Source organism: Pteropus alecto, unplaced genomic scaffold (genome assembly GCF_000325575.1).
Source record: "Pteropus alecto unplaced genomic scaffold, ASM32557v1 scaffold577, whole genome shotgun sequence".
In the NCBI taxonomy this organism is placed as follows: Eukaryota; Metazoa; Chordata; class Mammalia; order Chiroptera; family Pteropodidae; genus Pteropus; species Pteropus alecto.
Window position 1 is genome coordinate 203,213 of NW_006440152.1, and position 27,556 is coordinate 230,768.

A 27,556-nucleotide genomic window follows, 5' to 3' on the forward strand; every position below is an offset into this window, starting at 1 on the left:
TTGGAAATGGGTGGAGTCTGTAAGACTAAAGCAAAAGGATCTGTATGTAAGAATATGCCCATCAATAAATTTCTTTCTTGTTTAAACCTTGGTTAATTTGGGTCTTTGTCACATGAAACCAAACCTATATCCTAACTAATACAGTCAGCAAGAGAACAACTCTCCCTGGTAAGGGTCAATTATCAGGGCAGGATTTTGTATCGAGGAACTTCACCTAACAGACTCAGAAACCTAGGCAGAATTTTTTGCCTTGTTTCTGTTTAACTATAGTGGCTCAGGCCACTTGACTGCTCCAAAATTTCTCAAAGACTAGCAGGATATGAAGTTACCAATCTCATGGGAGTCTTCCAGCTAAAGTTCTTCTCTTATTAATGGGGTTTTATCTTTTTTGGCCTGAAGTTCATTCCCAGAAGATTAAGACTCTGCAGAATGGCATTTCAGTAATAACTCACTTTCTAACAGAGATTCTACTTAGAGTTTTAATTTAAAAAAATATTTCTACCAATCTATTTGGCAGAATCTGTGTTCTGAGGTGGTTTATAAAATATCACTAATTCAGACATCCTTCTAACCACAATCGTTCCTTTTTCATGTTTCATGTTCACCTATCCCACTTGGAAAATTCTTCCACCTCACTGGGACCTCCAGTCCAAAGATCCCACTGCTTTTCTTTCAGTCAGTCAGTCAGTCAGTCAGTCAGTCAGTCAGTCCTCTTACTGCTTCTCTTTTCAGCCACATAATGATAATACTCTCTAATATCCAACATTCACTTGCTTCTCTCTGTGCTTTCGTTGCACTCACTTTACAAAACCCCAAACTTAGACCCAACTATCTCTTTTCTCCATGCTTATAGCTAAGTACTCCAGGATAAAGTCATTCAACAGGGCAGAATGATTCTACTTTTAGTATCTATCTCTCAGACTCAAATGGGTCCCTAATACTACTCAGCAATCCTACCGCATTTTTTTTTTTTTGGTCAACTCATTCTCCCAAGTCTCTACAAGAACTATTTCCAAACCTTCTCCTCAAAACTCCTGTCACTTGTGGAAACTAGCCTCCAATATGATCCCCAATGATCCCTGCCTGCAAGTATTTACAACCTTGTGTAATCCCCGCTCACACCATACCAGGGTCCATCTGTGTGACCAACAGAATACGGTAGAAGGGATGATGGTACATCACTTCCAAGATGAGGTTATAAAAGGCACTTTGACTTCCATCTTGAGGTTCTCTCAGCTCACTCTCTCTGGAGAAAGCTGTGTTGTGAGCTGCCCCATGGAGAGGTCCATGTGGAGCAGAACTGAAGCCTCTAGCTAATGGCCATGCAAGTGAGCTTGGGCTGGATCCTCCAGCCCCAGTGAAGTCTGTAGAGAGTGCAGTTCCAGCCCAGGGCATGACTGCAACTTCATGACAGATCCTTAAGCCAGAACAGCCCAGCTAAGTTGCTGTTGGATTCCTGATTCTCAGAAACTCTGTGAGGTTAAGACCTGACTGTTGTTGTTTCAAGTTGCTAAATTTTAGGGTAATTTGTTACATAATAGATAACTGATGGGCTATCTGCTCCTACCTTACTTTCAGCAGATAATCTCACCTCCTACTTTACAGATTAAAATAGAGGTTATCAGACAGGAACACCATCTTGCAAATATACTTTCATCTCTGCATAACCTATTCTCTCGTGGAACCATGGTGGAGTTGTGCCTCCTCCTACTGAAGGCCAGTCCCTCCCCACATGCTCTGGATTTCAACTCCTTCTGCCTTCTCATGAGGCTGGCACTACTGATTGCTCCCTTTCATGTACTCAGCTTCTCCCTTTGAAATGAATTTTAAAACTCAACGAGAGAGAGCAAGAGAGAGAGAGCATGAGCTTGACTGAGTGAGAGACAGACAGACAGACAGAGAGACAAGGAGACAGAGAGAAGCAGCCTTCTTCAGCCTTTCCTCAACTGTTGCCTTGTGGCACAGACTGCACTGCTCCCCAGTATCTCCTCTCTTTGTCTTCCCTTTAGTAATAGAGGACAGACAATATTATCTTTTCAGATTGTCAGAATGGTAAGAGACTTTTTTCTGTCATTTCACTCTGTCACTAATATTTGTGTAATAAACAACAAAAAAATGAAAATAGAATAAAATAGAGTAGAAAAAAGTTAAAATACTTACTTGTTATACTAAGAGAAAAAATTTATAAATTTAAGTGTACTCTTATAAACCACCCCTCCAGAAAACACATGTAAATCTCAATTTTCAAAAAACTTTTCGAAATAGAACACATAGTAAAGGATACAAATGCTCCTACTACAAATGTTGGATTAAAGACATGGCTCTGAAAGGTGAACAGTGTCAGTCCCATGTAGGAAAAGATGAAATTCTCTGCCAAGAAATTGAGAAGCTCAAACAACTGAAACAAAATTTTAAAAGGTTAGTTCAGTAAATAAATTAAGGTACATGATATGAAAACACGGATATTACTAAGATAATGAGACACTTCAAATATGTACAGTTCAAGTATATCCCCAAAAATATGTGATTCAGAGAGGAGCAAGTGTACAGAAGGCATTTCCAGTCTCACAGAAAAAGCCAGAAACGTTGCCTGTCACTTTCCCCAATGAGCTTCTGTTCTCTAACCCCACATCCAGTCATTCTTATCCTCTTTCTCCAAACTCTGTCAATTTTTCTTTTGGAATGTACCTTGTCCTTGCCACTGCCTTTGTCTACCTTTCATCACTTCCTGCTCATAATGCTACAAAAGGACCCGAACTGGTATCCCTGCCACCCATCTTCTACATCCCCACCCAACAAATCGCTAAATATGAGAGTTTCAAGACACTTTCCTCTTCACAGGCTGTAAGATCCAGTCCAAATTCTTTTACCCTACAGAGTACTTCATGACAACTCTCAATATCGCAGCCTTGCTATGTGATTTCACTTTTTACATGGGTCTTGGCCGTCATTTAGAGAGAAAGGACTTATACGTTGTCTTGTGCTCTGTACCCTCCCCAGCTGTCTGCCCACCCCCCACCCAATCAACATCATGCCTCATCAAGTGTTACTAACAGAGCAAAGATACAAGACTTGCTGAATGAATTCAAGGGCCCCATTACCCACGTCTCTCTGTCCATCAGAGTTATCTACCACTGCTCTTTAACATAAGCCCTCTGCCCTACAAAACAGGGTAGTGGTTAAGTCATGACATGGGCTCAGAAGTCAAAATGCCTTCTCCACTTGCTAGCTGTGTGGCTTTGGACAAGTTAGTTAATGCTTATAAACTGGAGTTGCCTTATTACTGAAAAATGGGAAAAATGAAAATAAGTATATATTTAATTTATTTTAAATGATTTAATATAGTATTATTATTATTTCTTTAATGATAATAACTAAACTCTATCCAGTTTTACTATGTACCTGATACTATGCTAAGGACTTAACTTCCATTATCTCGTTTTAATCTCACAATAATTCTGTGAGGTAGGTCCTATAGAGGAGGTATGTAACTTGTCCTTGGTCTCACAGCCAGCAAGTGGTGGAACCAGGATCTGGAACAATACAGTGAATCCTGAGTCCCTGCTTTAATGCACACCAGCGGTCAGCAAAGTTTCCTGTGAGGGGCCAGAGAGTAAATATTTGAGGCTTTGTGGGCCGCATGGTCCCTGTCACAACCACTCAGCTCTGCCGATATAGTGCAAAAGCAGCCACAGACTATAAAAAAATGAGCGTGGGGGGGGGGGGAGAGTGTGGCAGTGTGCCAATAAAACTTAATGGACACTGAAATTGGAACTTCATATAACTTTCATATGTCGCAAAATATTCTTCTTTTGATTTGTTTCCAACCGCTTAGAAAACCATCTTTAGCTTGCAAACCTCACAGAGAGGCCTGGCTGACGTCTGCCAACCCCTGCTCTGCAATTCACTGCCTTCCATTCAAGAATGTTAGCTGCCTTTTTATTTCTCCCTTTATCCGTATTGTTTCCCTTAGGCTTTTCTGAATTTTTTTAGCTTTCAAGGCTTACCACTTCCTCTACAATAGTGTTCCACCTCCTCACGCCTCAAACCATTCCCCTCCTTCTCTGACCTCTTGTATGACATATAATCTGAAACACAACTAGGAATTCTATTAGTCTTGTTTTTTAAATGTATACAATCTTCATATTACCAATAAGACTGGATATTCCTGCCTTTTTACTTTTCATTCTCCATCTGTCTAGAAAAATGCACCCCTCACCAGCTGATTTTCTATATACTTACTGCACTGAATTAATCTGTAAAAGAGATTTGTAACCTTTATGTATATGCTTGGTGGGGAGAGCCTAATATTTTTTGAGGGGTTGGGAAAAAACATCAGTCATATACTAAATTTGAGGCTTCAGAAAAAAGAAGAAAAGAAAAAGTATCTTTGCTCCTGCTTTATCCTTTCCATGCTAATCTTACTGTGTTCTAGTCATAGGCAAAACTTAAAGTTTCTATTTCTCAATGTGATCATAATCAAGTATGTATCTGTTTCTATTCTTGACATCACATATTATTCATATCTTTGTCCCATATACCTCATAAGACTAGAAAACACTATGCCTATGTCTTTTATGGTTTCCTTCAGGTACTCTGCACAACTGATCATTCAGTAGCCAACCATCGATGTTTTGACATTTCTGGAAACACAACAGTTTTGAAGTGCTTGAAGGAAGACTGAAGGAAGTTAATCTCTGTATCACCCAGCAGTAGATCTAGTTGGATCAGAAGTTAATCTTACCTCTATCACACAGCAATATTTCTAGTCAGACCTGAGTGGGCTTCTAAAATATTCCTCTTAAAAGCCATTGTTAGAAAAACAGGAAAGGAAGCTTAACTGACCTCTCACTAGAGCAACATCAATAGTTCCTGGCTATTTGGCTGACCTAACTCTACCCTAATATCTGTCACCCTTCCACCTGACAATCCCATCTATTTCTGGAGTCAAAAGAAGAGGAGTTGACATGAATAGACATAATTTTGAACAGATCAAGGATTGTTTTTTTCTGTATGAAAAGACCTGTTTTGCTGCAGGAAGGAAAAGTTTATTCACAAACCATAAAATTTCTCTTACCTGTTTAGTTCTGTGCTGAGACTCCGTGGACAAATTATTGTATGTATAATGGGCCTGTGTGATGCCACAGAACAACACGGCAACCACACCTATAAAGACAAGTTCCAAGTTCACGTGAAAGGAGAGTTCTCGACTTTTCTACTGAGGTTCTTATTTAACAGAGGTAGATTATATGCTTAGTGTTGACATTTCCAGTTGTGACTTACTTTGTTGAGAGGAACCACTTCCACTGAAAATCCTTTTTACATTCTAAAGTGACAGCATAAATCCTAACCCTAACGAGTGTGTTCGAATACTAGAAGAGTTGGTCCACTTGTAGAAAAAGACTGGCAAAGTCACTCCCTATACAGGTTTACAATCAAAAGGAGGAAATACCTACCTGTGAAACCCCATGCTTCAGCCAAGAGGAAGGTACTCCAGGACATCAAGAAGAATAAGCCTGTCTCCAACAACTGGAACTCCCGTAATTTGGTGAACTTGGTCACGTAAGACCATTAAGGTTGGTAACAAGACCTCAGAGTACAGAAGTATGACAAGGAAAAATAATAGTCGAAGCAAGCCAGTCATGAAAGTGAAAAAAGGTGTCTCCAGCCTCTCTAACACAAGGAGGCCCCAGAGTGAAGATACTCTTCAAATGAGCATTTTACTGAGGAGTGAGCAGTCATCCCTTCCATGAGGAAGTCTTACAGCTTAGTCAACCCAATTGTTTTATGGGTATCAATGCCTTGCCAGAAACCATGAAGTAAAGGACAGGAATAACAGATCAGATACATAACATGCCAACTCTGACTATTAATTTGAGACTCAAGGAAAGATAGCTTCCATAATTATAGCAATTTACATTTATTAAAAATGTCATTTTGATGAGATTTTATGATTACTTAATCTTCCAACACTTCTGTGATGCAGGGCATTCCACAATGAGAATCTAAGGCACGTCACTCACTTATACTAGTATAAAAAGTATTTGTTAGTTGACAGTGGAAGGTCTTGTGTCAAGCTGCGACATATCTTGAGCTGGAATCTATTTCACTTCAACAAACATGTACTACAACAAAAGTTAATAAGATATATGCCCTGTACGCAAGGAACTTATAATGAGGAAGAGGTACTATCTGTCCCTTTCTTCCTCAGTTCACCTATAAAAAGCCATAAGAATTATTTTTACTGCCCCTTTCTTCCTCAGTTTACCTATAAAAAGCCTTAAGACAAGTCTCTTCCAGCACAAAGCTGAAAACTCATAGATTCTTGAAAGAAAAAAAAATATGTTTTATATGAAAGTATCTTAGAAGTTTTAGAGCTGGAAACTCTTTAGAGATCATCCAGTCCCACCTACCTTCCCAGCTGTCCCTACCCTCCACCTTTCTATACCGAGGTCCCATGAGGTGAAGTGTCAATGCTTCTAGACCATAAATTCCAGGAAGGCAGACACTATATCTGCCTTTTTATCTTTGATATACTGGCATGTAGCAAGCAATAAAGAAATGTTTTTTGGATGAATACAAGAATGGCTTGCCCAATATTTTGAATAGCAAACTAGTGGCGTACCTAGGACTCTGTAGCAGAAGGAGTAAATCAGTGAGAGCGAGATGAACTCCCATCTATCCTAACCAAGGAACCCTGTCTTGTTCAGTTGGCATCATGGTCATATGTTTCCTATTTGTCCTTTTAAACAAAGAGCAAAAAATTGCCAGGCTGAACAGTGGCACAGAACACCCAGAGGCCCTTTAGAATATATCTACCTTTATATTAATTTAATCTACAACCTTAATATTGGCCCCAAAGGGTCATTTTGTCTAATCAGACTTTTGTTGTGAAAGTTTGAGGGCATGAAACTCTACGCAAAACAATTAAATTATTTATTGGTAAAGATAATTGCCTAATGTTTTCACACCAAGTAACACAATGGCAACTATGGAACTAGGAGAGACTACGGAACACGACATTCAATTACTTTGTTAGGATAACAAAAAAAGATAAATATAAGGATATTAAAGCTGTCACCACTCCAGTAGCAGCACCCATTGCAAAAGATCCACTGAAGATTCCAAGGAAAATCCCAATAGACTTGAACATGGCCGTGACATCGAAGGTGTGGCTATTGTCTCCAGCTGGCTGGTATGCCACTATTGAGCTACAAAAGAGAGATTGTTCTTACTTCTAGATACAATTTTTGTTTCGAAAACATTATCTAAAAATAATAAAATGAATAAATAAAAACGTTATCTAGTATAGAGCTTAAGAGAGGAAATCAGAGGGGGGAAAAACATAAAATCTTTGGATCCAAATTGCCAAAGTAAGGAGAAAAGGTTACTAAACACCCTGCAGTGAATCCAGCTAGCAAGAAAACTCAGGTTTTATTAAATGACAGTTTCAAGCAGAACATTTTAAGGTCCATTATATGAAACTGTTTTCCTCCAGCCTTAAGATATTGTGCAATACTATTTTTCTTTGACTCTGTTGAAGACTTACTAGTATTGAATGTCTAAAAGCCCTAATATACTAATGTGAACAAACTAATGAAAAAGTCCATTTATTCCCAGCAGAAGCATAAGAATATAAAGAATATTGTTCAGTATTCAACCTGGTCACATTTCCCACATTTTCTATGTGGGAAAAAAAAAAGATGACCGAAGTACCATTTTGAATTTTAGAATTCTAGAATGGGCCAAATATCTAATATCTAATCACTAATGAAATGGACTTTTATAGGAAAAAGGGTTTGAAAGGCCTTCCAAGGAATTAGAATCCACTCAATGGTACTTTTAGCATACCCAGCTGGATCCTCCACCTCAAGCTTCTGAAAGAAAGTCACTCTTTAAGAGGCCAAGACAGGCAATTACAAGAGATACTCCCCCATCTTGAACTCATAGTCCAAACCTGGTCTAAAATGCTTCTTTGAAAAGTCACCCCAAGAAATAGAAATGGCTGAGAAAATCACTGTTGCCAGCAGGTCTCTGGCAGGAGTGCCTACCATTAATAAATCAGTTCTCATCTCAGTTAATTGAGGTACCAGTGTTTTTATAAAAGTTCCAGACTCAAAGACATCATACAAGTCATGTCAAAGCAAAGAAGGAGAAAAAACACATTCCTAAGAATATAATGAATTCCCCCTGTGGTTACTGCAATGTTTTTCTGGTTCAAGGCGATAACATGGGCTTGTTATACTGCATACACCAAGTTCCTTTCATACCTCCTCAGCTGTTTACAAAAAATCTAAGACCAAACTAAAATTTCCTAATTTTACCTATTTTATTGATATATAGCACTAACATTAATTTCTAGTAATGGCATCTAGAAATTTCTGAGACTCAATCTGAACTGAAAATTTTAAACACTTGCATTTAAATATTCGAAGTGACCAAATCACTTTAGGACCAGTAGATTTGATATTGTTTTAATAAATATGAAATGTCCTTTAATGTCATGCTTTCTTATCTACATACAAAGGGGTCCCACCACCATAAATCAGATCTGACCACATTGTAACATGAAAATATAGTAACTGACTGGAGAAAAGAAAGGATATTGCTATGACAACTTCCTTTCTCTCTAGCGATAGTCTTCAAAATGCTGGAACAAAGTATCTAATACCATGCCTCTTGAGACTGCTTTCCCTGGATTAGTTCATGGAAACTCAAGGTTCACACTAATCATTATTTTATGCTTTAATCACTAAAATGTACGAGAACACATGTAAACCATGGTGGGCTGAGAACAAATGAGAGACTTGTTTTCTTTTCTTTTTTTAGTCGAATGCTAGCCTCTGGATTGAAATCTTACTTAACTCACCTTTTCCACATCAATCAACATTTTATCTTGAGGAAGCGACATTTTTATGAATACTTTTTTTTTTTATTCTGAAAGTAATACAATGTACAATTCAGGGGGATCACCCCACCACTCTACTGCCCAGACAGATAGATCTTATTTTCCTTCTCTCTTTCTTTCTCCTCTTTTTGTTACATGCTATTGCATGTTTAGTTGTAATCATAGTGAACATATGGTTTTGAATTCTGCATCTTTGACTGACAATGATGTAAGAAGTATTATAGTCTCACTAACCATGGTTTTTTAAGACTTCAAAAGTGGTCCAAATGGAAATAACATAATTTATTTAACTATTTCCCCACTGTTACACATTTAAAAGTTGCTTCTCAATTTTTTGCTCCTAATCATAACAGTGTGAAAGAACATATTTGTGCTTTTTACAAATTTTGGACTATTTCCTTTGTGCTACATTCTTAGAAAAAGGGTATTACTATTCCTATGGCTCTTTTTACATGTTGCACAACTGCTTTAAAATAGATCTGCTTTACATTTTTGGAGGGAAATATGACTAGATCTCTCAAATTTTTAGTGATCATATCCATTGGCCTAGAAATTCTAGTTCTAAAAATAATCATACAGAAATAATTTCAATGATTGTCACGGAGATTTACAAATACACATGTTCAGTGTGGTGCTATTCACAATACAACATTAGAAAAGTGCCAAATATTAATCAATGGGGGGTGACTAGAGAGGTAAATTTATAGTGCATCTGTACAATGGGATAATAGAGGTATTAATATACTACAATGTCTCAGTGAAAACAGCATGTATAGTACTGTGTTTTTTTCTTTGCTTAAAAATTATTGATATATTTATATGTATGTTAATATCCTAAAAGAAAAAGTCTGGATGAAAACTTTAATAGTGGTTATTTCTGAAGGGCTGAAATTTCAGGAATTTCCTATTTCTAAGTCAAAAACTTTGAAATTTTATTGCAAAAACATGAATTTTAATATCATAAATAATGACAAAAGATAAAATACAAAAGAGTACTGGTAATATCAATTTCAATGTTAACACCAATGTATGAGTGATCTCATTTTATGACACCAGGGTTTCTCAATCCTGGAATTATTGATATTTGGAGCTGAATAATTATTTGTTGGATAATGGGTGCTGTCCTGTATTGAAGGATATTTAGCAGCTCCCCTGGCCTCTATGCACTAGATGCCAGTAGCAACCTCCTCCCATTCATGACAACCAAAATGTTCCCAAACATTGCCAAATATCCCCCGGGGGGGGGAAGGACAAAATTGTCCCTGCTTAAGAAAGACTACGGTAGACCATTACCAGCAGTAACTACTTTCATTAACAATTTTTTCTTGTTAACTGAATAGGTAAAAATGACCACATATTTTAATATGTAAATCTCTGGTAATGAGTTAAGTTAAACAGTTTGTCTGTGATATTTGAGTATTTCCTCTTTTATAAAAATGTAAATGATCTTGAAAAACATATTTTAAACTAGTAGGAATTTCAGTCTCTCCAGGATAATTATGATATATCTATTTGGCAGAATACTATGAAGCTTAAACTTTATCTCTAACTAACTATCTACACTACACTATATCAGTACATACCAATCTACCTCATACAGCTGTGTATGAGGGAACGAACCAGTTTTCACTCCACTTTCCCCAGATTAAAGTATTAACATTAACAAAAAAAGTACTGCTAATCTAACAGGTCAAAAAACAGAAACAACTTCCAACCTCAATTTTAGGAAAGGTTGCTTTAACCCATTCACTGCCAAACACAAGTCCTTCAGAAAGAGGTGCCCATCACCCCTTTATGCAAGGTTGTTTCTAAAGAATATCCACACTAGAAAATCATCAAATCAACAGAACTCAACACAAAGTAGACTATTTCTATCTAATGTACTTTAAAAGGCAAATGAAAGATGATGATAAACATATCACCGAGCACTCCAGCTAGTAACCTCCCATGGCTCCCATGGCTGCAACACAATTGGTTTCCCCTTGGCTTCTGAGCAGGAACTCATTTGCTCACCTCCACTAAGATACTTACACAGTTAACAATTTCCTTGATATGATACTTTCCAGACATAGTCCTTCTCACCTCCACCAGAGTTCCACCAAAGTATGTAATGAGTAATCTTGATCTCCTATGAATCTAAAATAGTACTAGTGATGCACTATCCTTAAGAGAATTGAGAAAAGCAGCGCTTGAATCATTCTCTATAAGGCGTATTCTCTCTCACAGAACCCTGTTTGAGAAAGGTGGCAATAGAAGGATGAGCACGGTCCTTTGTGAGAAGCGTTATAGAAAGGGCACTCCTTTTCTAACACATTTATTCTTCACCAGCACTGATATGTACACCCCCAAGCTCAAATTTTTTAATGAGTAATTTTGCTTTTAATATTTATTCAACTGTTCTTCAAGTTGCAGGAAATGTTACTTTACTAAAGGAAAAACTTAGGCACAGGGCACTTCAGTTTAACATAGGGCCAAAACAGATTTTTTCTAACCCTTCATCCATTAGGTCAATGAGAAAGGAACACTTATTAGCAAGATGATTAAGTAGCAGAATAATTATGTAGGATGGAGAATTGATGCTATAAGTAACTGCCTATACCTTACTCTCTTCATCTGGTAGCACTGGTGATCTTAACATTCCTATGTACTGAAAGCTTCAATGATCTTTGTAGCTTCATTTTTTAAATAACACCAAAATTATAACCACACTATCCACTTCTTCCTCCCTCAAGTACTATCAAACTTTTATTTTGCACCTATTGTCATCAAAGGTACATACGTTCAGTATCAATATTAGTTCTAGCCTTTAGGCTTTATTTCTTAAATTAAATGTACATTAGTTTTAGGCAGCTGCAAAAAAGTATTGCAATAAATATGACAGAGGGGGTGGAACTTAAATAAATCACATTCACAAAAAAGGATTTGACCTTTTGCAGATCTTTATATACATTTAAGAAATTAGTGTTACATCTCAGAAAGGATAATTTTCCACTCTGCGGTAAGGCAATAGGGGCACTCAAGCTATGCAAACCAGTCACTGACTGATTGCTCATTTATAGTTAAGAAAGTGGAAATTAAGGAGACAAATAAAAATAAAGAGAAAATGTGAAGGGCTTTAACTTTATTTTCATAGAAAGGTCTGGTATGGAGTAAAGGCAACTGTCTATAGGGTTAAATATTTGCTTAGTAGGATTGGGTTAGAAGGACTGAGCTCCTCAGAGGTTGAAACTCCCTTCTTTCACCTGCAAGCACCTTCTAATAAAATGTATAGTAATTTTTATAATTAGATTGAAATATTGCTCATTTCAATAACTGTCTTTAAAAAGTGTATTATTTAACACTTCTAAAAATTAAAAATGTTTCTGAACTGATATATTAAACAAGATAAATACAAATTAAACTACAACGAGATATTTCTCAATCATTGAATTAGCAAAAATACAAAAGTCTGACAAATATTCTGTTGGTGAAGCTATGAGGAAACAGGCACTCCTATAATTTAGCGGTCAAAATGCAAAATGGCATAACCCCATTGGCTGGCAATTTAGCAATGTCTAACAAAATTACAGATGTATTTACCTTTTAACCTACTAATCTTACTTCTGGAAATTTATCCTACCAATATACCTACGCATTTCTAAAACAGGTAAGTTCAAGGCTAATCACTGCAACACTATTTGGAATAGCAAAGGATTGAAAATCTTTGTTTCCAACAATAAGAGACTGATTAAATAAACTATAGTTCAGTTCGTAGTACAGTACATAGAACACTATGTAGCTGCAAACAAAGAATGAAAAAAAAACCCTCTGTTTTGATATGGAAAGATCTCCAGATTACAATTATGTGAGAGAAAGCTAGGTATAGAACATACAGAGCATGCTACTTTTAAAAGAAATAGGAAGCAAATAAGAATATTAATTCATGTGTGTGCATGTATGTGAATAAAGAAATACTAAGGTACAGAAGAAACTAACAAATATAGTTACTTATAAGGGGCTGGGGGACAGGTAGATGAGAAAAGGAGTAAGAATATGACTTTTCAACATTTACCTTTCTATATAATTTTGATTTTTGAACAATATGAATATATTATCTATCTAAAAATCTACTTTAATTCAAAAAATAAAATGTTCATGTTATAACGATAAAATAGAATATAAATTACATATATATACTACAATCACAACTATGTAAAAATACCACACACAGAAAGAAGAATAAAAGGAAATGTCCTAGTAATTGTCTTTAGGTATTAAGAGCACATATTTTTTCTTCCTTTTTCTTCCTTGTGTTCTCCATGTTATCCGTAAGTCTGCATTTCTTCAAGAGAAAAAGAATGCCTCATTCTTTCAAAAGTTTCCATTCATAATTAACTTCATTTAGTAAGTGACTTTCAATTCCTAGTACTGTAACATTCAATATACAGAATATAATAAGAAAACAAACACTTACGAAGACAGCACTATGGCAACAGCATCATTGAGGACACTTTCACCAAAAAGAAGTGCATAGAGTTCAACATCAACTTGAAGCTCATGGAATATGGCAAGAACAGTCACTAGCAAGTAGAAAGAGTCAGAGGAATATTTAGATATTACAAATATAACATTCTCCTCCATAGATGATTACAATAGTTATGTAGAAATTCATTTATTTGTCTTAAAATTCAATCTTAAACATTCTCTTAGCATATTAAAGATTCAGTAATTTTATGTCAATATTCTTCTTTTCCCTAAATGTGTACAGGCAATATCTCCTTTCTCCTGTAAACAGCTGAAAATAAACTTGGAAGACTGAGCTGGACTACATTCTTCATGCGAATGTTAGTAATCTTGTCTTGTAAATTTCTTTTTCATAAAGAATGTATTCAGAACTTCTTACAGACCGGGTGAACATTAATCTTTGAAGAAGAATATTATGAAAAGCATTTCCTGCTGCAAATTTCATTTTTTCCTTGGAGCCTTACAACTCACTTCTATTTGACTTGCAAATTTCAAGCACACTGGTTTAGCAAAGACGGTAGGAAATGAAAACACAAGTTTAGTTTTTGGTTGGGATAAAATTTATGATCAGGATTACAGATGCTATATTTAACTTAATAAGAAACCAACTATCCAGCTATTACCGCTTGAGAAGGAAAAAAAAATACCTTATTTTAGGAAACAATTATACAAGAGTTCTTAGAAAATCAGATGAGATTGAAGTTGCATTATAACTTTAATTGCTGAGTTCCATCAGCTCACTCACTAAATAAACTCAGGCAGACACAAAAGATTATCATAACTGAAGATGGGAGAGCCTCTTCAAATGCCAACCGAAAAACAGGAAACTTACATTTAAAAGATATAGTTTCTACTGCAAAGCATTTTATTTGGAATATACTAATATCAAAGCTTACCAGGAGAAGGCGAAAAGGAGGGCAGAAGTGATGCTGCAGAATTTTGAAAAGAGAATGGCTCACCCTTCTATCAAGTAAACGATTGCAAAATAAAAGCATTATTATAGGGGCTAATGCCTTTATAATTCAGAAGAAATATAACTGCCTAACTTTACATGAGCAAAAGATTTTTGCTTGAGCCATTCAGACAATACTCCTACCAAAACACAATATTCCTACCACAGGTTGAAGCAATGTTGCCAGTCCTATTGACTTAGATTTCTAACAGACTTTCAAAAGTCGAGGGACTTGCTTCTAGTGAGAGAACAGAGAAAACCATCCTATCTTCATATTGATAATGGGAGCAGCTATAAACAATAAGGGGTCAATTTTGAAAGTCTTTAAGGAAGCGACTTGATTTTCAGTTTTAAAAATGCTAAACTACACAAATGCCTCTCTAAAATGTCTTCTGAAAAAAATTAAAAATAAAAATAAAATGTCTTCTGATCTTTTAAAATCATCTTTCATGGAGTGTAAAACATATTTTCCTACTTCCTGTAATACCCTGTGTTATCAGAGTTAACACAGAAATTTAGAGATAACCTAGGATCCTATTTTTAATTGTGCTGGAGGGCAGTTAAAGAAGGTGATTGACTTACAAGGTCAAAAGGTATAACAGAACAAAACTCAACTAAAGTCCTAAAGTCTAGTAAAAGAAAACTTGAATCCTTAGTTCAAAAACTGCAGTCTATGTTCCTATCTCTACCTCCTCAGCCTACATATTCTCTAAGTGCCCATAATTTGAATGTAGCAGTTAAATCCACCAATACTACAGTCTGAAAACTACAACCTAACTCAGTACAATTAAATTCATTCTCCAGCTGTGCTAATATCAAAACTATTTTATAAGCATAAGGCCAATTTTATAAAACCAATCCTTTAACATAATATTAAATCAACTAATGACCCCAAATTACACTTTAAGTAGCACAACTGCCTTCTAACAATCATTTAGAAACTTCTTTTCTTACTCTTAAATGCAGATAGCTGAATGCAAACAGAAGATTTTTAGGGAACTAGTTTTCTAGAAATTTGAAAGGAAGTATATAATTATTACCCATTTTAACTAATCTAGTTCATTTCCTATACCCAATTACTAGAAATAGAGACCAACCTAGAATTCTGAAGAAAATACCTTATAGCCAGTGTCTAAACAGCATGAAATTGTGGACCAGTAACAGGCAAATGTAATAATGTAAAAGAAAAAAAAATGTGTGCTTAAGCCAAAAGGAAATATGAATTTCGTTTTTTTCCTTCACAATGAGAAAGAACACTACTAAGGCAAGTACCTGCTCATGAATTCTACACCCCAAAGGAAGACATACCCACATGTGCTTTGCTGGCAAAAGACTGTTCCTTAAGTACTTAAGCTCCACTCTCATGTAAAACATACCTGGATCAGTTGCTGATACGATGGCACCGAACAGAAGGCAATCTGTAAAGTAAAAATCTCCTGCAAGTTGTCCAGTTACTTTCATCAGTGTTACACAGCCATACATGATTGACCTGTTCAATGAACATATTTCTACTTTAGAAAAAACATCAACTGTTAAAGAAGTCAGAATATAGTAAGAATAAGAACATGGGTCTACAGTAGTACATTGTTACTAATCTCAAATTCATTTCATGTCACATAAATACGGTAATACCTTGGCCTTAAGGAAAATTCAAACAATTTATCTATGTGAATGCATTTTACTGAAAAAGTCCTTAGACACATTCAGAAACACAATACTGCATAAATCAAATATACATTATTTTAAAATTATAATTTGAAGGCTGAAAAGTGTTTTAAGCTTTAAGTACTTACCCAATTACAAAACAAGAAATTGCTGTCCCAAGAAAAGCATATGCTAGAATAGACCCCAGGTTTCGAAAGAAATGTCTCTGACAAAAGAAAAGGTTACACCGTGTTAGAATACTTACCAACTATTTGACAAAGAAAAGGCTTTCTAGTCTAGTGTGCTGTGCTAATAGTAAATGCATTATTCATTAAAGGGATTAAGTAAGAGAAAGAATTTTCATACAGGCATAAATTTCGGCATCTAAAAAGGATAAAGAGAGAAGGGGGAAAACCTGGAAAGAACTGTCTGTTTCTGAAGTGTCAAGGATGATAAAGCCCATGGAGTTTAAGGTTGTTCAAAGTATATGAAATACAAAAGTACTTACTCTTTTCAGACTATATCCTGCATAAAATATGATAGGAGGAAGTAATATGTTGAAAAATACTTCCGGATCAAAAGTAACCTGTTAAAAGAAAGAGTTCTTTTAGATGAATTCCCTTGAATACCTCATATTACATTATCACACTATCAAAAGGAAAAAAAGATGAAATGTTAAACTGGTGAAAGGGAAGACTCTTACTGTGGTAACTGAAAAATATTTCATATAGGATAGCTGTTGTTCCGCTTCTCAACCAAACGATAAGGAGATATATTTGGAACAAGTTAAGTCAGATCTGTGGAAAGTGTGTTAAAATATTATGACACTAAAAACCTTAAAAACAGGAGAAAGCATGAACATATCTTTGCTTTAAATAAGAGAGACCCAAAACTGGTAGCAAAATTTGGGGGTATGGCATTATTGTTGGCAAGAGGAAACAGACCTTCTTGCCTAGGTTACATCTTTAAAGGTATATAACATAATATTATGGCAAAAAATTTCTGCACAGCTCAGATTTCTAGTCCTGACAGCCTATTTATTTTTTTTAATTTATTTTTTTTATGGTGACATTGGTTAACGAAATCCAACCATTTCTTTTAATACTTATTTCCTAGAATAATACAGACGCCCCCTTCTGTTCATAAGGCTGTAGTGGGATTTGACATGAATACAAAGCAGCTACACACATGCCTATGCTAAAAGTTCATTTACTAGAACTTAAGGAACTGGAATTTTCCACAGGCGGAAAGAACTCTTGCTGCAAAGTAAATGTGAAGTTCATATGAAGTTTTAAAAAGCACTCAAGACAGTCGGGAACACAATCAAGTAGTTATAAAAGTCAAGTACTACCAATGCAGAAGACAGAAGTGGAGGCAAATGGCCAAGGGTGGGTAGAAACAAAGAGACTCTGAGAAGCTTCAGGATAGAAACTATGAGGGGGACAGGAGAAAGCAGCTCCAAGAATGTCTGGGAGCCAGTAAGACTGCACCCCAACCTCCTAAATAAAGTTTTATGTACAGCATGGTACAACAACTGATGCTTAGACTGCAGCCCTGAAGTTGTGCCAGATCGTGAATCAAAGAAAGATTAAACTGTCCCCAGTGCAGAATACCATCGAGGCAAGAAAAAATTCAAAGAAATATTAATAGAATATCTTAGGTATTATCAAGTAAACTCAACGTGCTGAAGTACTACAAAACTCCCAAGGACCACCTGCAAATTGAAAGAAATACTTATAAATTCTGCTTAACTCAATACTGGTCACCATTTATTACAACTGCAAACATCACAGAGTGAAAAAAAAAGGGTTATATTTCTTAGCCTCAATTAGAAGATGAAATGTGCAGACATGTCCATTTCCTTAGCATTACATTCGTTGAAGTTTTATTCCATTTTAAAAGACTAATTATATTAAATATCATTAAAAATTCATCATTTTTCTCCTGAATCACTTTGCTGCTAGTTATATACTTTAAAAAAACCCAAAGACTCCCTTTAACTAAGAACTTACCTTTCTAAGCATTTCATTATCTTGAACATTATTGAGTTCATGTGAACTAATTTCTCCTTTCAGCGTATACTCATAAAATTTTCCACTAACGTTTACCAATAAGGTAGTTGGGCTTGACTGCACTTCACAGCTCAGGGTCACATTATTTACATCGCTTGGAACATGAATGCCATATCGAAGCACAAGGCCTACCAAAAGACCTGGAAAAAAATAAAAGAACAATATTAGTTCTTCTTTTAGGCAGAAACTATTCTTTTGTACCCAACACAATACCTTTGGATTGATAATAACAGAAAAATCTCTTAAAATAGTCGCCTGTGGTTCAGAATCAATTTTTAGATGGAATGCAGTTACATTTTAAAGTATTACTAAATTCACAAATCTAAGAGTCCAATATTCCTATAATCCTGTGAGACAGGAGAGAGGAAAACATTCTCTAGGGTAACTGCACATATCGTTGCTTTTCTAGATCAAGATATGAATAAGTGATTAGGAAAGTAACAAAATGAGAAAATACCTTTGAATCATCTGTACACAGAATATACTCCAACATATCCCAACCTGAGAGTATAATCGCATTAGAAATGTGTTAACCATCCCATCCATCAACTCACACAAGACACATACATGTCTCAAGTTATTCCAAAAGCACATGGCTGGCCAAATAATACATATTTAACAAATTGGAAAGTTAATAACACTTGTAGATTGATTGAGTTCCATTTAAAGGTCAAATTTCAATTTTAAAATACATGCTTCAAAATCAAAACATGGAATAAAAGTCCTGATTCTGGAACTATGATGTCAATATATTGCCAGAATTTTACCTGTATCATCATAGTGATATTCAAATACATACAATGTTCTAAGTACTATAAAGCTACACCGACCAAAGTGTCTACTGACAGCTTTATTGAGATATAATCCACATACCATTAAGCTTATCTTTTTAAACTGTATAATTCAGTGGCTTTTAGTATATTCACAAAGTTGTATCTTGATCACTACTACATAATTCTAAAACATTTTCACTGCTCCAAAAAGAAACTCTGTACCTACTAGTGGTCACTATTTTCTCCACCCTAAATCCCAGCCCCTGGCAATCACTAATCTACTTTCTCTATATATAGATTTGCCTATTCTAAACATTTCATATAAATAGAATCTTACAATATGTGACCTATTTTTCCCCACTCTTTAATTCCCACCCCCCCGCACTTCCACCCCTGACCTATGGATGTTGCCGTTTCTCCTTAAGAACTGGATCTCTGAAGGCAGGGCGTCTCCTCCCACATGCTCACGGTGTGAAGCTGGGGCCTGCCACACCACACCTGGGGTATGGTATGTGGCTCCACCTGGGGTGCGAACCCAGGACCTTCAGTGTGTAAAGCAGATGTGCTAACCACTCTACTATGGAGCCACCCCCCAATATGTGACCTTTTATGTTTGACTTCTTTCACTCAGCATGTTTTCAAGGATTATCCATGCTATAGCATGAATCTGAACTTAATTCCTTTTTATGGTCAAATAATATGCCATTATAGAGGTATACCTCAACTGCAAATTAATCTGAAACTTCTGGAACTTTCCTTAACTCCAAGATGCACAGTATATCCCTAGTAGTTACATTCTACCTTCCTGTCTCCTTTCACTCTAACCAGCCAGACATTCTTTTACTATATGTGAATGGAGTACTATGCTAAGTAGGTTCCCAGGGTTCAGAGGTAAAAACAATCAATGTTCTTTGGTCCAGTAGCTCTCAGACCAAATAAACAATTATGATAGATACATATGTATCTAGGTCTTATAAAGACAGAAAAGAGGTACCTAACCAAGGCTGAAGGAATGGGACATTAGAGAAGCCTTTCCAAAGGTGTTACCTAAGCAGGTAAAGTAAAAGAAAAGGTCTTCCAGGAAGACGGAATACTAGTACATAGCCAGTCAAGGAAGATTGCAAGAACGCAGCCCATTCAAGGAATCACACAGAGTTTAGTATGGCTGGGATATAAAGTGACAAGAGCTGAGGTGCAAAAGATCCACGAGAGCTGAACTACGAAAGACCTCGCATGTTGAGGAAGGGAGTTTAGATTTTATCCTGAAAGCAAAGGGAAGTCATAGAAGGGTTAGAAGCAGGGGCTTGACATCAGATTTCTATTTTTAGAAAGACTGGTCTAGACTACGGAGGGTCAAAAAGGCCAGATAGAAGGCCACAGCAGTGATTCAGGCATTATGAGGTTAGGGCCTAACTTAAGAGAGTAGACGTAGGGAGACAGATTTTTGGAAGGGATTATCTTTTAGAAGGATTTGGTAACTTAGTAGACTGGGAAGAAGGGGGATGAAAGACTAAGCGAGCCTAAACTGACCTGGCAACTCAGTGGGTAAGCTGGCCTGAGCAACCAGGTGTATAGCAGGGCCATTCAGTGAGACAGGGAACAGATTTACAGGGAAAAATGTGCAGTTCAGTTTTGGACCTGCTGAGTTTGATATACCTGTGATACATGCACAGTTGAGTATGTGGGATCTGGCGCTCAAGGAAGGAGGAGGGTTATTTCAACTGGCGATACACACTTGGCAGTCATAAGATGGTTGTGTCAGGTACAGATGTGATTATCTGGAGGGCAAACGAGAAGAGGGCTATAGATATAGGTCTGGGCTTATCCCAATATTTAATAGCCAACATTAAAGGCCTGGTGGAGGAGAAGTAGCTGATAAAGGAGTCTAAGAAGGAAAAGATACAGGAATAGAAAGAAAAGAGGAGGAAGTGATGAAAACAAGCAAATGCTCCGACAAAGTTAAAGTCAAGGAAGACAGGCATTAAGAGTCCATTGGGCAAATGGCCAACAAATATTTGAAAAAGTGCTCAACATCGCTAGCTATTAGGGAAATGCAAATCAAAACCACAATGAGATACCATCTCACACCTGTTAGAATAGTTATAATCAACAGGATGAGTAATAAGAAATGTTGGAGAGGATGCAGAGAAAAAGGAACCCTCATACACTGCTGGTGGGACTGCAAATTGGTACAGGCACTATGGAAAACAGTATGGAGTTTACTCAAAAAAACTAAGAATTGATCTACCATACGATTCAGCAATCCCTCTACTGGCTATTTACCCCAAAGACTTGAAAACCCATATCGAAAATGTTATATGCACACCGATGTTCATAGCAGCATTATTCACAGAGGCCAGGATATGGAAGCGACTGAAAATATTACTCAGCCATAAGAAGAGATGAAAAACTGCCATTTGCGACAACATGGATAGACCTCAAGATAATCATGCTAAGCGGAATAAGCCAGACAGAAAAAGCTGAAAATTACATGATATCACTTATATGTGGGATATCAACCTAAAAGCAACAAATGAACAGGACAAACAGAGACACATGGATTACAGACTAGTGGTTATCAGAGGGTAGGAGGTAGGGGAGGAGGGGGAAGGTAGATGGTTAAAGAGGGTCAAATATAGGAGAGTAGAGGGAGGGTGAAGTGGGTAAAGGGGATCAAATATATGGATGCTGAAGGAAACTAGACTTTGGGTGGTAAATACACAACAGAATATACAAATGCCAAATTATAATGTACACCTGAAAATTATATAATTGTATTAACCAATGTTACCCCAATAAATAATAAAAAAAGAGAGTCCATTGGGGATGGCAACAAAGAGGTCATAAGTGACCTTGGTAACAGCGGTTTCAGTGGAACAGTGGAGACAGAAGGCAGACCGGCGTGGGAAGTGATGAAACAGAAATAGGGGGTGTAAGAGCACTAGTTGGTCAGGAAGGGGGAAAGGAAGATGAGGGATCCTTCTAGTCAATTTATAGCCATACTTTTTTTTAAGTGAGCAGCAATGATTAACTGGTAACAGTACAGTGACATCGACTTTAAAAAATGTTTTAACAAAGGTTCAAATTTAATATAAGTGGAAGATACACTTTGAACATATCTCACTACAAAAAAAAAATTAAAAAGTGACAGCTGGGTATCTACTGTATTTGATAAACATAATTTGGGAGAGAAAAAGCTATAGATCCAGTCATTCTGCCTATATGATATAGTAACAGCTCTTTTCTCTATTACCCCATAAGAGCTTCTAATTAAGAGGCTCAGTAAAAGTTGCCCACTTATATATGTGCAGAAACCACAGTTAAGCTACCACAAACACTAACAGCAGCAAAATTCTTCCCATGTCCTCAAGCCCAACTGTGTAAGGAACAGTACCCACTGGTTCTATTGTACCGGGACCTGATGCTGAAATTTCACTGGGTGCCTTGAGGAGGACTCAGCACTTGGACAAATTTGAGACATACACCTTGGCAGTTAAAACATCAGCAAAGAGAATAATTGCATAGGTTGGAAAAAACCAAGATCCTTTTATTACAGCATCAGACATCTGAAAAATTGGAATTTCTTTGAATAAAGTTGACAGGTCAAGTTAATTTGGATTCTGTGAAATGTCAAATCCTAATCATGGAGTTAAAGCAATTTTCAGTAAAAAGAACATACACAAAAAGACTGCTTTGTTAAGCAGACAAGGCAGAAACTTCTAGCTTCCCACGTAGGCAGAGGCACAAACAATATTGATATCATAAAATTTAAAATGACCACTTACAGGCAACAAAGAATACAACCATAGAGATCTTTCATGAAACAGAGAGGTCTCACCCTTTCTACACATTCCTGACCCTCTTGTGCTAGAAACCCTCCCAGGGATAAAGAACTCAGTATCTCCCAAGTCTCACCACTATATGAGTCTTACAGTTAATAGAACTGGTTTTCTAATAGATTTCAACACATTCTTCCAGCTTATCACACTACAAGCCTCTGATAGTCAAAAATATGGAAGAAACATCACTGGGGTATTAAGTGTGGTCAAAATTGATAAAATTTCTACACATTAAAATGTATGTGTATATATATATTTATATATGTACATGTGTGTATATGTACATATATATAAAACATCTATCTACTTCTTGAACAGTGCTGTTAGATTGTTCAGCTCAACTTCAAGATAGCCAAAAAGTCAAGGTTTCTGCTGACCCTTGGTTAATTTTACGTGCTCAATCATCTGTCTCCTACAGCTCCTCCAACCTTTATGCTCCTTCTCAGGTCTCCAATCTCACTGCCTATGTTTCTGAGAAGCTAGAGGTCATTTGATATAAGCTACTTCAATTCCATGCCTCTCCATCTCAATGAACTCATTTCTCTTAAGCTCCCCTCTCAGGAAAGATCAACCTCTTTTCCAAGGGAATCTTTTCACCTGAGATTTTGAACCAACCCCTGTCTGAATTGTTTCTGAATATATTATTTGATCTGATATCCTTATGAAATAGATATTACTATAAATCTGTCATTATCTTAACTATAATAAGAATAAATGACTTGCCCAACACGATTTGGCATTAAGTGACAAAGACAGGGTTGAAATCCAGGTTTTCTTTTTCCAAATTCTATAATTTTCTAATCATCTCTTCACTTTCATGTCAGTACTAACTTCTCCAGAGGTTTAGGTCACCATTTTCGCATAGCCCTCCCTCACAATCCACCTCCAAACCTCCACAACTTCAAATATTATCTCCCTACAGATGTTATCTTATGACATTTAGTATTGTATGGTGTAGGAGTAAAAGCACAAGTTTGGAATTTAGATAGATATATGAATTCTGGCTCCATCAATTTCCAGTCGGTGACTCTAGGGTAAATAACCCCTCAGTGAATCTCAGCTTCCTCAAACATAGCTGATGATAATACTAACCTGTTTTTCTTCATAGTTAAGTTTTATCGTTTTAGCATGAGGCAATATGGTTAGGGGCTAAGAGAATGGGGCTTTTGAGCCAGACTGACAAGATTTGAATCCTGGCTCAATACTTACAAGTTATGTGACTCCAGGCAGGTCATTTAACCTTTCTGTGCTCCAATTTTCTCATTTATAAAACAGGGACGTAGTAGTACCTATCTCACAGAGTTGTTATGAAGTTTAAATGAAGTGATACTTATAGAGCACTTAGCAGTGTCTAATACATTGTAAGGCTCAATAAATATTACCTCTTAAATCACTAGATTGTAAGTGCTTTGTAGGCAAGGATGATGACTCACATCTGTATTTCCCATAGCTCATATATCAAAGGAACTTAGTAAATATTTATTGATGAATCATATTAGTTAAGCCTAGGACTCTGGATGCTGTAACTTTAAGGCAAAACAAATACTTCTTCCCTGTCCGGCTTTTTATTCCATCTGTAAGCACACTGTAGTCAGTGGTCACTTTTCAGACTTACTTAACTATCCTGACAATTTTTACTACCAGAGACTCACTTTTAAGCTTAAGCAACCTACTCCAATGAGAATGCTTAGGTGCTTCAACATTGTACAAACTGACCACGATGACGATTTAGTATTTTTTTTTTTACCCTTGCTTCTCAAAAAAGATGAAAGGCTTATTTTAAATAGCATGTTTCCAGGATTTAGGTAGCTAAATCAACAGCACAGTAATAAAATCTTCAGTGGGCTGAATCTTGGAGGTTTGGACATTCCCAGAGTAAGAAGCCTTTTCACCTGGAAGTCGAGCTGAAAAATAAAGGTCTTAAAATCATATATTACCATAACAGCCACGATGGTATAAAAGTCGTAAGAAAAGGCAAATGGCAGACAGTAATTAGAATTAGAAAATGCCAATTTCCATGGTACTGAAACTACTTTGACCCAATGCCACCTCTTCTCAAATTGAACTTGGGAGTTAGTCAGGCAGCTATTTGTCCACAGGTCCCACTGCCTAAACTAAGAAAATGAGACAGGCTAAAGAATATCAAGTTGTGGCAAATCAACCACTCTTCCACTTTATATTTCACAAGAGATACCCTTGTTTTTCCTTCACAAAATACTAACAAGGTGCCCCATCACTTTTTATTAACTAAGAAGCATCAGGAAATGCAATCAGTAATCCTACTTTTTGACTTCAGCTCAAGAGGTAGATGAGGTTAGTGATATCAACTACCAAAGGGCAAATATTTTCAGAGCAATTCTAAGTTTCTGTTTGATTTAAAAAAAAAATACGGTTTTCCTCTTAACTTACAAGACTGAGTAATTAAAAGAACTGTTCTGAGCCAAACTTGAGAAAATGCAGCAATATAACAGCAATAATAATAGTATCATAGCTATCATTTATTGAGCATTTACTTAGGAGTCAGGTACTAAGCTAAAAACATTTCATCCTCAAAACAATCCTACTTTCATTGTTCCCAATTTATAGATGACAGTGAATGCAGGTAAGGGACTTGCCTAGATCACACAGAGCTATTAGAACAGTGGGACAGGAACCCAAGTCTGACTCTAAAGCAGGTGCTGGAAATTTGTTTTAATGTGGTCCAAAAGCTACGAATGGTATTTATGTTCTTAAAGGTTTGTAAAAAAGAAAAAAAAAAGAGAAGAAAATGCAACAGAGACACAGAGACCTATGACCTATGTGACCTACAAAGTTGACAATATTTAGTATTTGGCCCTTAACAGGAAAAAAGTTCAGACTTCTCTGCACCTTAAACCACTACATCACATTATCTCTTTCTATAGGAAAGAGGTTTCTGTGATCGGTTATTTTAACATCATAATACTCACTTGGCATTTAACTGAATTTAAGATGCCATTATTTTCTTTTTATGATCTGTCTACCCAAGAAGGATAAGTTCCTTGGAGGCGGGGATTTTATATTTCTTTGTATTTTCTGTGCACAATACATAGTAGGCTGATTAGCAAATGTTTGTTGAGGATAGTAAATAAACCACAAACTCTTATCCAGAGAAATTAAATAGAGATGCATAGCTTCTCCAGTCAATTTAGCTTAAGGGGTGCTGCAAATAAAATTCAAAAAAAAAAAAGAAAACTAATATGTCTAAAAACTAAGAATCCTAGGGAATAGAGAGGCTTAGAATTGTATTACCTTACAAATGAAAAATAAGCCTGAGTTCATGCATTTTCCTTGCTACCCTTGAGATGCACATTTCAGAAACCTGTATTTACTGGAAAGAGTTGGGGGTAGGTACGTGGGAAAATGTCTTTTTGTACCTATCTGCAAGTCTGAGACATAAAGCTCAACAAGCTCATCAGTTTAAGCCTGTTCCAAATGAAGATAATCTTTACCCCTGTACTGCACAGAAAGGATTGTCTACCGGCATCTCTTCAGTCACGTATACCCTCACAGGCATCTTAGATTAAGAGTCGGCAATATGCATCTTTTCCTCTCATGAGGCCCCCAGCATAGGCCAAAATGCCTCTGAGCCTGTGGTTTGATTGCCTGTCTCTCCTCATGACCAAAAAATTATAAACAAACAAATAAAAAACCCCAAAAAAAAAAAAAAAGCACACCAAGGCACAAGAACGGAAGCCATTTACTCAAAGATCCGTCAATAACCTCATGCCACTAGCAAGTCATACTGCATATGCGGGTTCCTAATGTCTGCTTGGCTGAACCGTCCATCGTATAGTACAACACACTGCTGGAAGACCTTTAACTCTTCCTTGTCCTCACCTTGGTACTCCTGAATTGTAAGGATCAACCATACATATGCATATCAGATATTACAAATAATACATCAGAACGTCATTAAAAAATGCCTAAGCCTTCTTTAGCTTCTTTCGCGTTCTGGTTTTAACTTGGACTAAATAAAATGGGAGTGAGGTCTTCGTTCTCTACCTCGAAAGGACAGGGCGTAGCAAGAACTGGGTGATGGGTAAAGGCGGACACTGGCTCCAAAGGAACACAGGTTCTGAGCAGTAGAGATACATACTACTGCAGCTTCAGTGTACCCTAAACAAACTGACACCCCAGAGAAATGTCTTCCCCTCCCCCAGTCTCCAGACCAATCCGAGACACCGCACCCACTCCCTTCCCATCCTCAGTCGTGGGTCCCAAGCTAGGTAGGCATAGGCATGTAGGTGAGGAAGAATAAAGGGGGTGGGGTCAGAGGGGAATAAAAGGTGTGGAAGGTAAAGGAAAGGGGGTGCGAGGCAGGGAAAGATGGGGGGCGGGGCTGAGGAAACAGGGTGAGCAGAGAACCGGGGGGCGTAGCAGAAAAAATGGGGGCGAGGCAGAGCAATGGGGTGGGGGAGGGGGAGAGGCAGAAAATGGAAGGAATCAGAAAGGGAGCCCAACATAGGACAAGCAGGGCGAGGAGAGGAGGCGAAGCAACCGGCGGGCAGAGAAAGGGGGAGCGCCAGGGACGGACGTGGAGGTGAGGCACTTGCCATAAATCATAGCCAGGCCGGTTTCATGGAGGAAGCGGGCCCGGCGGTGCTTGAAAAGCCAGATTGTGAGAATGGTGAGGGTGAGCAGCAGGATGAAGATGAGCAGGTTGGCGCTGTCCTGACGGTGGCTCTCTTCGGCTTGCTTCTCAGACACGATCTCCTCGTCCATGGCTCTCGCCGCTCTGTCAGCGCCGTCCGAAGCCCCGGCCCAGCCAAAGATGCCCACTGCGAGGAGCAACCAGAGCGGACGCGTGAGCCCGCGGGCCCGAGGGCCGCCGCCACCAACACCGC

General features: G+C 37.2%; 1 protein-coding gene across 1 annotated transcript in view; it reads right to left on the minus strand.

The window, feature by feature from the left end:
- The window catches only part of SLC9A6 (solute carrier family 9 member A6), a 49,364-nt gene extending 21,814 nt beyond the window's left edge, over positions 1–27,550 (minus strand). The window contains exons 1-10 of the mRNA XM_006917182.2: positions 27,266–27,550; positions 18,020–18,219; positions 16,516–16,593; positions 16,157–16,233; positions 15,740–15,852; positions 13,362–13,467; positions 7,070–7,211; positions 5,457–5,562; positions 5,078–5,166; positions 2,285–2,398 (exon numbers count right to left, since the gene is read on the minus strand). Of these exons, the coding sequence (XP_006917244.1) occupies positions 2,285–2,398; positions 5,078–5,166; positions 5,457–5,562; positions 7,070–7,211; positions 13,362–13,467; positions 15,740–15,852; positions 16,157–16,233; positions 16,516–16,593; positions 18,020–18,219; positions 27,266–27,434 (1,194 nt within the window). The 5' untranslated portion in view covers positions 27,435–27,550. The remainder of the gene's footprint in view (positions 1–2,284; positions 2,399–5,077; positions 5,167–5,456; positions 5,563–7,069; positions 7,212–13,361; positions 13,468–15,739; positions 15,853–16,156; positions 16,234–16,515; positions 16,594–18,019; positions 18,220–27,265) is intronic.
- Positions 27,551–27,556: the final 6 nt, after the last annotated feature.